The sequence below is a fragment of the Mytilus galloprovincialis genome, chromosome 2 (assembly GCF_965363235.1).
Source record: "Mytilus galloprovincialis chromosome 2, xbMytGall1.hap1.1, whole genome shotgun sequence".
Classification (NCBI taxonomy): Eukaryota; Metazoa; Mollusca; class Bivalvia; order Mytilida; family Mytilidae; genus Mytilus; species Mytilus galloprovincialis.
The window spans coordinates 30468168-30482516 of NC_134839.1; the positions used below are offsets into that span (position 1 = coordinate 30468168).

General features: G+C 32.6%; 2 protein-coding genes across 3 annotated transcripts in view; both read right to left on the bottom strand.

Annotated features, from left to right (window-relative positions):
- LOC143063342 (neuronal calcium sensor 1-like) overlaps window positions 1-372 on the bottom strand; it is a 64953-nt gene extending 64581 nt beyond the window's left edge. Inside the window, exon 1 of one of the 2 annotated variants that reach the window (XM_076235444.1) lies at window positions 97-372. In XM_076235444.1, coding sequence (XP_076091559.1) covers window positions 97-160 — 64 coding nt within the window. In that variant the 5' untranslated portion in view covers window positions 161-372. The remainder of the gene's footprint in view (window positions 1-96) is intronic. The other variant, XM_076235443.1, reaches the window with a different exon arrangement.
- Window positions 373-8884: 8512 nt separating this feature from the next.
- Window positions 8885-13996, bottom strand: LOC143063343 (uncharacterized). The gene has a single exon (XM_076235445.1). The coding sequence runs from the start codon at window positions 13806-13808 to the stop codon at window positions 12561-12563; it is 1248 nt and encodes a 415-aa protein (XP_076091560.1). The 5' UTR covers window positions 13809-13996; the 3' UTR covers window positions 8885-12560.
- Window positions 13997-14349: the final 353 nt, after the last annotated feature.

Sequence of the window (14349 nt, forward strand, 5' to 3'; positions counted from 1 at the left end):
TCAAGTTTTGTTTTTTAGTTAATGTTCTATACGCTATGAAAAATATATCAATAAAATCGTTAAGAAATAAAAGAAACCCTAAGTTTAGTAACTTACAATATGTGCAATCTAATAATTCCTTTAATTCATCAGCTGCCAGTTTACTCCCTTTCTTTCCCATCCCCGTGCATCATTTAGAATCTCAGGTGTGTCACACTTATCTCTTAATCCTAATTCGAAAGTTATATTTTACTATGGAACTCCGCCATGTTTACAAATTTTCAACTTGTCACATGTCGCTCAGAAACATCACGTGTGTGAAATCAGCATCATATACAGTTAATACAATTAATTGAATTAATTAAGAGTTGTGAGACATCATGTTCTAGACTTAAGCTGTTCAGATTGATTGGAAATCAACTGTGATTTTTAATGGAAATTTAACCATATTTTGCCTTTCTGAAGAATATCAGAAGCGCTATAAAAGCTGATAGCGTAATCAACTAGAAACAATTATCGAACTTCTACATATACAGGCTAGCAGATTAGAAAGACATTCCATAAACGACACCTGAAAGTCGTGCTGAAGGAAGTAGCGGTATAACCTACAATTAGAAACATGTATAACTTCTGTTTTAACTATGAACAGTGGGCGTGGTTGCATTTGTATCCGCTACAACTGAAACTAAGGTGCTTTGAAGTAGTCTAGGGCTACAAGGGATAAAAGGAAACGAATTCAGCCAAACATAATCAGCCAACATTTCATTCAATGCCAATACATATATATAACCATATATACTAAGTATCAAGCTGAGTTTGCTTCCAAATAAAGAACTGAAAAACGGAGCCAACTCTTTGAAATTTACTGAAGTAGCAAAATAATAAGATTACAGTAGAAAGTATAGAGAACCATTGACAGAAAACACTTTTGTTTCAGTTGTACGTGATTATAATTGTGTTTTGTAGAGCAATTTATGGTATATACCAAAACATTTTCAAAGAAATGTTACCAATAGATTTTCTAAATTGCCGATTGCTCACTAACGTATAAGTTTTTTTTCAAAACAAAGGGGCACACACCGAAATGTCTCGCCGTCTTTACTAACAATTTGATATTATGTGATAGTCCTAAATAGAAAGCTTTACTGAAATTATCACATTATCAAAACTGAACATGATCTAAAAAAATGAGGTCAATGTCATATAAACCAAACGAGAAATACATGTACACCTTACCATCATTCAATACACTAGATATAGTTGACCTATTGCTAATGGTTAGTAAGACACAGACTTAAGTGTTGACATGAATATCAATTATATGGTCATTTTTATAAATTTTCTGTTTACAAAAATGTGAATTTTTCGAAAAACTAAGGATTTTCTTACCCCAGGAGTAGATTACCTTAGCCGTATTTGGCACAACTTTTTGGAATTTTGGGTCTTCAATGCTCTTCAACTTTGTATTTGTTTGGCTTTTTAACTATTTTGATCTGAGCGTCACTGATGAGTCTTATGTAGACGAAACGCGCGTCTGGCGTATAAAATTATAATCCTGGTACTTTTGATAACTATTAACCAAGAAAATTAAACATTAAACAATGGACCATGGATATGAGGTCAAGGTCAGATTAGACCTGCCAGTTGGACATATACGCTTACAATCATTCCTTACACCATATAAGTAGACCTATTGCATACAGTATAAGACAAGAGTGCACACGCTGAAATGTCTCGCTTTCTTTACTAGTCATTGATATTATGTTAATAGTCCTAAATATAAAGCTGTATTACAACTGTCACATAAACTTAACATTAACCAAGAAAACTAAACATTGACCAATAAACCGTCATGAAAATGAGGTCATGCAAGGCGAGATGAACCACGCCAGGCAGACATGTACAGCTAACAATTCTTCCATACAACAAATAGATCATAAAATATTTCCATACACCAAATATAGTTGACCTATTGCATATAGTATTAGAAAAAAAAGACCAAAACTTAACAAGCTTAACTTCGTCCATTAAACAATGAAAATGAGGTCAAGGTCAGATGCACCTGCCAGCTAGACATATACACCTTACAATCATTCCATACACCAAAATAGTAGACCTATTGCATACAGTATAAGAAAAAAGGACCAAAACACAAAAACTTAACTATAACCACTGAACCATGGACATAAGGTCAGATGACACCTGTCAGTTGGACATGTATACATTACAGTCCTTCCATACACCGAATATACTGCACATATTGCGTATAGTATCTAAGATATGGACTTGACCACCAAAACTGAACCTTATTCACTGATCCATGAAACTGTCTGACCTTGCAAGGTACTCACATGTATACCGTATATAGATTATTGATTTTGTTATCAGTAGATTAAAATCAAACTAAATATTACTAGTATGTTATATACATACACACATTCATGGATCTACAATCTGTCGATACCTGTAACTTGGCATTGCACAAGGTCATGTTTTTCTTTGACTGTTTATGACGTCTTTATACTAAATTGGATGTGTACGGATTGATAGTTTAGTCTTAGATGCATGATATTTTATTAGTTGTTAGTGGCTTTGAAGTAGCTGTCAGATAACTGCGAGTACTCTCAGATCTGTTCCTAGTGTCTTTTTGTTTTAAGGATGTAAAAGTACCCGGTCACGTTCAATTGTATTTTTGTCCATATGATGAGTTAAGCCTTTTTCAACTGATTTTTATAGTTCGTTCTTATGTTGTACTGTTATACCATTGTCTCAGGTTAGGGGGGGGGGGTCCCGCTAACACGTTTAACCCCGCCACATTATTTGTGAATGTCCCTGTCCCAAGTCAGGAGCCTGTAATTCAGTGGTTGTCGTTTGTTTATGTATTACATATTTGTTGTTCGTTCATTTTTTTATATAAATATGGCCGTTAGTTTTCTCGTTTGAATTGTTTTACATTGTCATATCAGGGCCTTTTATAGCTGACTATGATGTATGGGCTTTACTCATTGTTGAAGGCTGTACGGTGACCTATAGTTGTTAATGTCTGTGTCATTTTGGTTTCTTGTGGACAGTTGTCTCATTGCCAATCATACCACATCTTCTTTTTTATATTAACTTTATTTTCAAGTAGTCACTAAACCATGAAATTGAGGTCAAGGACATTGGACATGTGACTGACGGAAACTTTGCAACATGAGGCATCTATAAACAAAGTATGAAGCATCCAGGTCTTCCATGCACATTCTATTAAATATAAAGCTTTTAAGCTGTTAGCTAACATCGCCGCCGATGTATCACTGTCCCTAGCCTATGCCGAGCGTTCTGCGACAAAAGTCACAGGCTCGACAAAAAACATGCACTAAATTGCTATAGGTACCTTGTTACTCTAGCGGTAAGGTGTTCACACTTTAATTACTTCTCTCTTTAATATCTCATTAAAAATACAGCACCGTCAGAATCGTACTAGTAACTGTCGAGATGAAGAACAGCAAAAAAAAAAACAAACTAAAGGCACTAAAGACTTTGAGCATATATATGTCGCCTACATGAACCTAGATCTTTGTGCATCTTTAACAATAAACACTCTCTCAAACATTGCAGACTAGCATATAGTTCATGACCGATCTTATACTGCTGTTTTCTGTTTTCTCCCATAAAAAGACATCTGACGAGTTCATTTTTGCTGAATCAGATTTATTTGCAGATCTTGTCTTGCTGATCATGGTTTTTGTTTTAATGTTCTATGTTTTAAAGTTTTCAACATAAAAGCCAAAACGCTAAACAAAATGGTAAAAATAATCGTTAGAAACAGACAGATAAAAACACTCTATCATATGGATATAGTTTCAGCCCATACGATTGGTGGGAACAAAGCAATATGTCATCAACATATGTGGCTAAAACACTATAAAGCTATCATACAATACACCGAATAAACATTACCGATTGCTTATAGCGTCTGATAAATGGACAAAACTCAACATTGACCAATGAACCATGAAAATAATGTCAAGGTCAGATGTAACCTGCTGGACAAACATATGCACTTTAAAATCATTTCATACATTACAAAAATTCCATACACCAAATATAATCAACATATTGCTTCATATTTATCTGAGATACGTACTTAATCACTGATCAATAAAACAAGGTCGATGTCAGCTGAACATTGTCAAAAGGACACGTAGACCTTGCCAGGATCCCACATACCTAATATAGTTATCATATTACTCATAATAACGGATAAAATAAACATAAATACAAAACTCCGAGGACCTTTTAACCTATTTTTTGAGCGTCACTGATGAATCTTTTAGAGCCAAAAAAAAGCGCGTCTGTCGTACAAAATTTTAATCCTGGTATTTTTTATGAGTTATAAATTTATCTACTCTATATACTACCCTACTACAGGTCTATTAAAACAGAAATAGTGTTCTTTCTACATTTATAGTTGTAATGTTATCTCCTGCAGTCGTAACAATTCCCTTTTAGAAATAAATTGAATTTGTATGAAAACACAAGAAAACAAGGACCAGAAAACAAACACGTAACATCAAAAAGAAATGATTCAAAGCCATTCGTGATTTACTGATAATTTTTATGTTCGTTTTGTAGATAAAATATGTCGAGTTAATTGTATTCCAATAGGAAATAAATGTGCACTTCTTATCGCAGAGTTGTTTTTATTCTCTCTTCAATGAATCACAGCTTTTTTTTTATGAATTTCTAAGAGACACAACGAAGCATGTTCAACAAGACAAAGTATTTTCTCCATATAATCCAAATCTTTGAAGAAAGGCACCTGAACTTGATAGCCCTCGCCATCTTCAACAGTAAAAGTTATTGTTTTCTTCACAGGCACTAAATATTCAGGGCCGTAGCGTAATGGAGGCAAATGAGGCAAATGCCTCACTTTTGAAACGACGACCAAACTTTTAAAGTGTCATTTTTTTTTAATTATAGATTTTACATTATCAATATGCAAGTTTCGCGTTTCAAATTATCTACCAGCACACTACTACATCCAATATGTTCAATCTGCAGCAGCGATTGCAGCTTTTCCATAGCGAATCGATGACGGTAAAAAAATAAGTGTTCCGAATACAAATCAAAATAAAAAAAATTGAAACAAATCTTAATGTCGTTACAAAACTGGTTGAAGATGGGTATTTTAAAGAGAAAAAATATGAAAAAGGTAACTCATGAGTATACAAACACCCCTATAAATATGCTGGCTTAATAATTTCCTTGGTTTATTTTTAAATCGATTATAGTTATTAATCTTTACAATAAAATAATTCATTGGCCAAAAATATAATAATTATTCATAATTAATTTAAACAAAATCATGAAGCGCCTTTTCTATGGAAGTCTTAAAAATGTATAAGGCAATTCTTGATTTTTATTTATCTTTAGTAAAAGTAGGAATGATATATTTTTGGTATTGTTTGAAAATAATTTTTTTCGTGTTTCTTTTTCTGTTTATGATCAGCATTGTCTGGTTGTATGCAAGCGTGTTTCATTGATTCTAGTGCGGTAGGTCGTGGGTTCGAACCGCGGTAGGTCAAACCAATGACTTAAAAAATGATAGAATAATGTGTCCAAGTAAAGGTCTTCCATCAGAATAATGTGTTCAGATAGGTCTTCCAGCGGAATGTTTACAGATAACTTGTGATCACTTGTGACATTAGAACGTCAAAAATCCGGTTAAGTAACAATGTTGGTCTATTTTTCTCTGTACCTATTCTTATGGTTAATGATTATGTATAATAAATATATTCTTATTGATGCTCGTCTTATAGAAGCTTATAACTTGATGTTGGACATACATATATATATATATATACATAAGTCAAGAACGTGTGTTGAAGCAGTACAGGTCACAGGAGAAAAGGAAAGTTTTAGTTGACCAACAGAGATTAACTTTAATATTGAAACTTGATTTGTTACTTACACGGCTAGTTAATAAAAAAAAAATCGCATTTCTGTTATATTTTTTTATTTTTTATTATAGATGGTAATGCTGGAAAAAGCTTCTGCCGTACATGTCAGGCACCCGAACCACCCTAAAAAAAAAGCCCAAAAATTTTTCGACTCGCTCTGCTCGGCGAATTGCCTCACTTTAAACAGACCTGCCTTACGGCCTTGTAAATATACGTTGATAGTTGGGTCTTCCAATGGATAGAAATAAGTGCCTGTGGTTTTCTTTGATATCAAAATATCTAAAGCCACGTCATGTCTGTATTTTTGTTTGATGTTATTCTTTGTATCGATCTGATGAGTTAGATTTTGTATGCTGTGTTGTTACACCACAAGCCCACAAACATGTTTAACAACGCCACATTATTTTCATGCTTTTCCCCGAGTCAGGCGCCTCTAGTTCAATGGTTGTCGTTGGTTCATGTCTTGTCATATTTGTTTTTCGTGAACTGCTATGTTATAAATTAGGCCGTTAGTTTTCTCAACTGCAGTGTTTCATATTGTTCATGTCGGGGTACTATAAAGCCGACTATACGGCATAGGCGGATCCAGAGGAAAGGGGGAGGGCTAAAAGGGGGGGGTCTGGTTGGTTATATGGGGAAACACTGAAGCATGACAGGAGCGGCACACCCAGCGGTTTTTCACATTGCTTATTGCTGAAAGCTATACAGTTGCCCGTAATTGCTTACATCCATTTCATTTGAACTTTGGTGGATAGTTGCCTCAATGTGCAATCATACCACACCTTATTTTTATAATAAGCAGTCATACCACAACACCTTATTTTTATAATAAGCAGGCAATTGGCAATTTTAGTCGTGTTGACATATTTTAAAAAACTAATTTTACTGAACACTTTTAAAATTTTACACTTTCTTTCTATTATAGATTATATTATACGTACGTGTACCTGTCAGACAGTTGTTGTCTGTTTATATAGTGCATGTACGCGTTTCTAGTTTTTGTCGAAAAAGCGAGACAGCGTTCCTACATTCCATCGGCGTCGGCGGCGTCCACAAATATTCACTCTGTGGTTTAAGTTTTTGAAATTTTTTAAATAACTTTCTTAAACTGTTCTTGATTTCTACCAAACTGGGACAGAAGCTTGTTTATGATCATAACTTATAGTATCCAGAAGTAAATTTTGTAATAAAATCTATTTTTTCCGTATTTTACTTCTAAATGGAGTTCGTTTTTCTGCCAGGAAACATTACATTCACTCTGTGGTTAAAAGTTTTTAAAATTTTAATAACTTGCTTAAACTATGCTGGATTTGTAACCAAACTTGAACAGAAGCTTGTTTATGATAAAAAGCTAGTATCTAGAAGGAAATTTTGTTAAAATTTTGTTCTTGTTTTTTAGTATTTTACTTATAAATGGACTTTCTTCCAGTTAACATTACATACAGTCTGCAGTTGCAGTTTTTAAAACATTTATTAGATTCATAAACGAAAGTACTTAACAATCAAAAGATAGTATAGAGAGGAATATTTTTTTCCTCATTTTTTATGAGCCTGCGATTAACAGCAAAAGTTATAGTCCGTATAGTTGTATTGTAAAGTTATCAATATAAAGAAAAACATCTCCAGATTCATGATTTTTTCCGGATTCACGGTGTGTATTTATAGATTATTGTTGGTTATCTCAACGAGATTGATTTTCTTGCTTGAGCCGGTCACGACGAAAGCAAGAAAAGCAATTGAGTTGAGATGACCAATGATAATCTGTTTATCGCTATTTTACCTATGACGATGTTGTCAATTTCATGTCAATTTCATTAGCAAAGCCACGTGGCTCCCAAGTTTCTAGTGATAATTTTCCATTTCAAGCGAGTAGCATGATATGAAAATTATCACAAAAAAATATCGAAGGAAAAATGCACAAAATAGCGATAATTATAGATTATCGTTGGTTATCTCAACGAGATTGATTTCCTCGCTTGAGCCGGTCACGACGAAAGTGAGAAAAGCACTTGAGTTGAGATGACCAATGATAATCTGTTTATCGCTATTTTACCGATGACAATGTTGTCAATTTCATGTCAATTTCATTAGCAATGCCAAGTGGCTCCTTAGTTTCTAGCGATAATTTTCCATCTCAAGCGAGTAGCATGATATGAAAAATTATCACAAAAAAATATCAAAGGAAAAATGCACAAAATAGCGATAAATAGTATTTATAATAAAATTCAAATCCATTTATTATATATTAATTTAATAGTAATCAGTTCAAGTATCCTTGGTCTATTTCATCGGTTAGATTTTGATATTTTATTTTATAGAAGACATAATAAGTCATAGAAGGAATAAAAATGGAAAACAAATTATATATTTGTGGTCTGCTGAGTCAGTCAAAAAGTCTGGTGTTATACACTCTCCTTTTCTGTTCTATGTAGATATTTGATCTCTTAACCTTATAATTTGTTTAATAAATATCTAAAATATTATTTTGAGGTCATATGCTAGTTATTATTTTGGGGCCCTTTATAGCTTGCTGTGCAGTGTCAGCCGAGGCTCCATGTTGAAGGCCGTTACGTACGTTGACCTATAATGGTTTTTTTTTTATAAATTGTTACTTGGATGGAGAGTTGTCTCGTTGGCACTCATAACACATCTGTGTTTGCTGTTCGGGTAAGCTCCGTGTTGGAGACCATACCTTGACCTTTAATGGTTTACTTTTATATAAATTGTGACTTGGATTGAGAGTTGTCTCATTGGCACTCATACCACATCTTCCTATATCTATGCAGTTCTTACACTTTGTTAAGTATGAATTTCATTTTCTGGGATTATTAAGTTTTCAATAAAAAAAAAATCCCATCTAGGGTTAAAAAATAGCCGTTTGTAAAATGATCAAAAATAATTGCACTATTACAACTATCAAGTATATATGCAAAACAAAATAGCACAAAGGGAAATAACTCTCAAGTTATAATAATTTATTTTGAGCATAAACATTCAAAACTTTAGTTAGTCACTCTAACAATGCACTTTTTGATAGTGAATACAATATTGGTAAAGTGATGATTTGTCATACAAATAGTGAATAATGAACAGCCATTAATCTTCTATCAGTAAACATATAAATCCAGTTTTATAAACTATAGCATGCTCTTAATCTTACAAGCCACTCAACAACTCAACAATCACACAATAATATATAAACAGCACCGTTTCTACATGTTTAACAAATAACACCAAACTTACAAAAAGTACATATACATCGCTCTTAATAGTACAGTACTACTGTATACAGCATAAATCTTTCATACATTATCACCAAAGCAACAGAATAATTTACTCAAAAGTATATATATAAACCTATTTACAATCATCCTATTTAAATGCATAAACATGATAGAACCATTACAAATACACAATGAAATCCAACCACAAGAAGTCATTGTTGAAGAACTACTGTAAAATTTATAAAAAAGATAATGTGGTATAACTGCCATTGAGACAATCAGTTCTCTCTAGTTTATTTACCAGTATATATATATGCATTTAAGAATTAGTGGATTTTCACGAAAGAAAGTGTTTAAGAAGTAAGTTTTTTTTTAAATACTTCAGCATTTAAAAAAAGGTCTGTTCAAATCTATATGATGTGCAATTACATGTATAGTGTATTGTTCTTATACAACAAATGATGAAACTGTCACATCAAATTCCAGTACCACCAGTAGTTAAGATATTATAGAAGATAATATTGTCACCCTTGCACAGGAACCAAATGCAAGTTAAAGGCAATTGAAAGCCTAGAAAATTGTATTACAAATATACACCATCCCATAAAACCCTAATCCCTTTAAAATAAAATATATATTTGAAGTATTTTAAAACCGTTTCCCTTATCATGCTTATGGTATAATGTTAACATACATGTACATGTATTCAAGTATACAATATATATAATATCAAAAATATTAAGATTAGATATCCATGAAGCAAAAAGCTATATTCATGATAATATTACATATAGCATGTATATAAAGCTATCCAAATATCATTAACTGATGGGGCGGGGCTATATTTTCCAGATGAAATTATGGCATTATTACAGGGTTGGCAAAAACCCGGGTTTTATGAGTATTGCCCAGCCCAGTGGGAAATACTGGGAAAACCCGGGTTTTACTGGGTAATACTGGGCAATACTGGGTAATATAAAATACTGGCCTGAATTTTAAAGAGGATTCAGTGATCAAACTCAATTGCAATACATTTAAGATACTAGTATATATATTTATAAACACATTTTGATTTATAAATTAGTTTACTTGTTTGAGAGTGATAATACAAGTGTATATATACATTTGAAAAAGTACTATTCTTGTAACTACAACAATGTATGAGACAAGTAAACATGTAGGCACACATTACACAAATATTAATGGAAAAGGCCTTTATCAATAATTCTCTTCTGAAAGTCTATTAAATCACCCTCTCGTCTAGATTGGTCAAACTGTTAACATAAATTCAAAGAATTCATTTTTCAAATGTATATATCTTACATGTACATTAAGAATTAACTTGAAAATGTAAGAAAAATTACTTTTGCATAATTTATATGTACATCACTAATTAATAAGTAATTATTCAGATTAGGACATTGATATGTTTATATAACAATATTCAGCCTTTTCATTTCTATAAGGGTTAATGACTTGACCCTGTAGGGTGTTTATTTAGCAATATGATTGCATAGACATTTAAATTTATAATTCACATAAACACTGCTATAAAATGCATTGTTTTTCAATTTTGGATAGTTGAAACAATACATGGTAATGAACAAGGTATTAATAATCCTAAAATATTCAAATTTTGTATTCTGCCTACATAGAAGTAGTGGAGAAAAGAATGAAATTGAATTTTCAATCTTCTAGAAACATGACTCTCAATGGTTATCTTTATCTGTATAAAATGTATATATTTAGCTATAATACTATGCAACTACAACAAGACTTTACTATACTATTTTGTGTTAAAATAAGCTTTAAAAGTCTTATTGCCCAGTATTGCCCAGTATTACCCATTTCTGGGAGTATTGCCCAGCCCAGGAAAACCCGGGAATTCCCGCCCGGGTTTTCCCAGGCGGGTAATACTTTGCCAACCCTGCATTATTATGCTGCTGCATACCAAATATCATTGACCTACCAGTATTGATTATTGTAAACTGACTCTGGTGGATAGATCATAGTTGTCTTATTGGTGTCATTAGATCATACCACAACTTCTCATTGTTTTTTTTTAACTAATCACAAACTATTAACATGTAAACTATGCATTCTAGTGGTTCCACTTACACTGACCCCAACACAAACTAATACATTGTCGATGCTGCCACCAGAAACAGCACGCATTAGTTTACTCTCACCAACATCATTCAGTAGTCAGGGGACTTACTTAAATGAGTGATTTTCTAAATCACTGATTCAAGTAACATAATTTCCATAAAGGTTGGGAGTAAGAGTTGTCTCTCTTTAATAATCACCTATTTAAGTAGTACAAATTAATCACTAGAAGAAGTGTTTAATTTTATTTTACCTTTAAGTATAGAATACTAATGATCCAGGGACTAATTATGTTTCTAAAATTATCAGAACCAACATCTATGTTGATAGGATGACCAGGTCATTTCAGGTGATGACCTTGTACTGAATCTAGGATAATGACATAAAAATCACTTGTTTAGTACATGTATCATTATTTTAATAACCCCCACTAATTTCAACACCCCTGAACAGTGAAATTTTTATCACGAACAGTAGAATTTTATTACATAATCTGAAAGATAAAACCTTGAACTTTACAGGAAAAATACTCCCACTGCTGTGATTCTGTAAGTGATTTAAAAATCACTTATTTCAATAGTCAAAAAAGGCATTTCACCTGAGAACTAACCAATATAATATCATTTTATTTCATAATAGCTAAGCTGCTATGACTATGTTATTTGAAGGATGTATGAACCACCAATATGATAAAAGACAAAAGTTAAAGTCAATGAAATGAAAAGAGTTATGCATGGACATCACTCCTTTCATGCCTTTTGAGTAGCAGTATTTATATTTCATAAACTTTGTAAATATATGTAACATTATGGCATATAAAATAAAACATGTATAAAGCACAGGTAAACACCACCTACACTAAAAGTAAAGTAATGTAAGTTTATACTAAACAAGGACATATAACATTAACAATATATACGTCCTTGTAGAAAGTTATGAACTTTGATTATATGAATTACTAACATCCATCAATTTTATTCATGCAAGATCAGTGGGTTAAAAAGCACTTAATTTTGCTACATGTATATTCAAAACAGTTCTTTCATTCACAGCTTTTAATAAACTGACCTAAGTAATATTTACTTAGTCTTATTTACTAGTAGTGAAATTTCACACAAAAAGTATACCTGCCAGAACATGTCATGTGCATATACACAGATACATACAAGTTTTGAACATTAAACGTAGATTGCAATATTGAAAGGCTACTTTATTAGTTAAATCTATCTTGATCATATTGTGTGTATAAATGAATGTGAATATTGACAAATGCATCTGCATACAAAATAAAACCACACATAATGAACTATGTATAGACATTCATAATTGTTTCAATTCTCACTCTACAAAGAGGACATACTCTACGATCAACATTTCTTAATCTTGCAATTGTATTTCCACAACTGAGACACAAACACAAATGTCTACACGGTAAAATTAAAACAGATTTATCATTATCCTGACAAACAACACACTTCAATTTCTCCTTCTCCTTTTCAATTTCTTTTTGGAAATCTTCTGACGTATGTACGCCTCCATTACACGGAGTGGTTGATCTACGTAAATTATAACTAGCACTATTTACAGGAGGCAATTGAATATCAATTGAGGAATCACTATCTGACAACTCTTCATCGTCTGTTGTCAGGTCATCAACCTCATACTCTTCCACCTCTTCATCGTCAGCCTCAGATGATGCCACTGTGATATCACTATCATCTTCATTTTGTCCTTCAGAATCATCTTCATTGTCTGAGAAATCAAATCCAAAAGTAGGTCTAACTCTTGCATATTGAGCGTCAAAGTTTTCCTGAATTCCAGGGAAGGTCATACCACGTTGCTTTAAAGATCTGAACACATTGGCAAGTATCCAAATCACAAGAAGGCAAAATATAAGGCCTATGTATGTTTCTCTCTTCAGGTATATCAAGTCAATCATACTGTAATATATCGTATCAGTGACATATCTTACACCCTCAGCGAACCCCATCATTCCACTGTCAATGTTCAACCAAAATGATGATAAACACCATTTCAATGTTTTAAATAAGGTAACCATTCCTTCAGAGCCACTTGTTCCAATCGTAGATATTCCATCAGTTATTTGATTGAAGGTTATAACTGCATAATATGACGTTAAGTTATATATCTTTATAAGGATTTCTTTGAAACTAAATGCACCATTGGTACATAAGCGGAAGAGCCATACTGCATTAATTGCAATAAAATGCAGCAAAATCTCAATGCATTGATATAACGAATACAGAACAGACCCAAGAAAAACCATGAATTTCCATAGTACTAAAACTAGTGCATGCAGGAGTCCAAATATTTCTACCAAAAAGTCGAATGCAGAGGATATGACGTTTGAGAGGATGCTGTTTATAACTTTAAAAATGTTCACTGTCGTTGTAATAATATCTTGGAAAGTTTCAACAGTAACTGTCACAGCCTTGAAGTTAAATTCCACTAAATTAATGATAAATGTATAAACATACAATGCAAAGCTTCCCAAGGAATCATAAATAGTTTGAATGTATGCCAATATACTCATCTTCAAACCTGAGGTCTCGGATTTGGATTTTAAATATGTTTACTTCATTTTCCTGTACTCATATGAAAGTGTCTTCATTTATTGTCAGTTTGTCATCGTGATCGGATTGGTTTACGCATTCTTTTTAGTATCATGAGCAGCTTTCTGTTGTTTACACTTGCAAAGTTTTTTCTGATTTTTAACCGGAAACGTAAAGTAGAATGACGAGTCTAAATAATGTCTGACTAAACCCGGACAACGACTAGACTGCGTTTCGAACTTTTCAGACTATATATATGTTGAATGTCAATTTGAAGTAACATTTGATTCATGGCTTGGTGATTTGTTTATCCATTAAAAGACCCACTTAACGCTATTTCATTTAAAGATAAAACAGATATAGACTGATGCATTTAAGACCGTGGTTTTGAAACAAACGATAAACCGAATAATTGTTCGGCTTTCCTTTGAGGACATAAATTAAACTGTGACAAACTCAAGATATATTTGTTCCTTTTTATACTACCACAGCAATTATTTTCTTGATATGTCAAGATTAGAT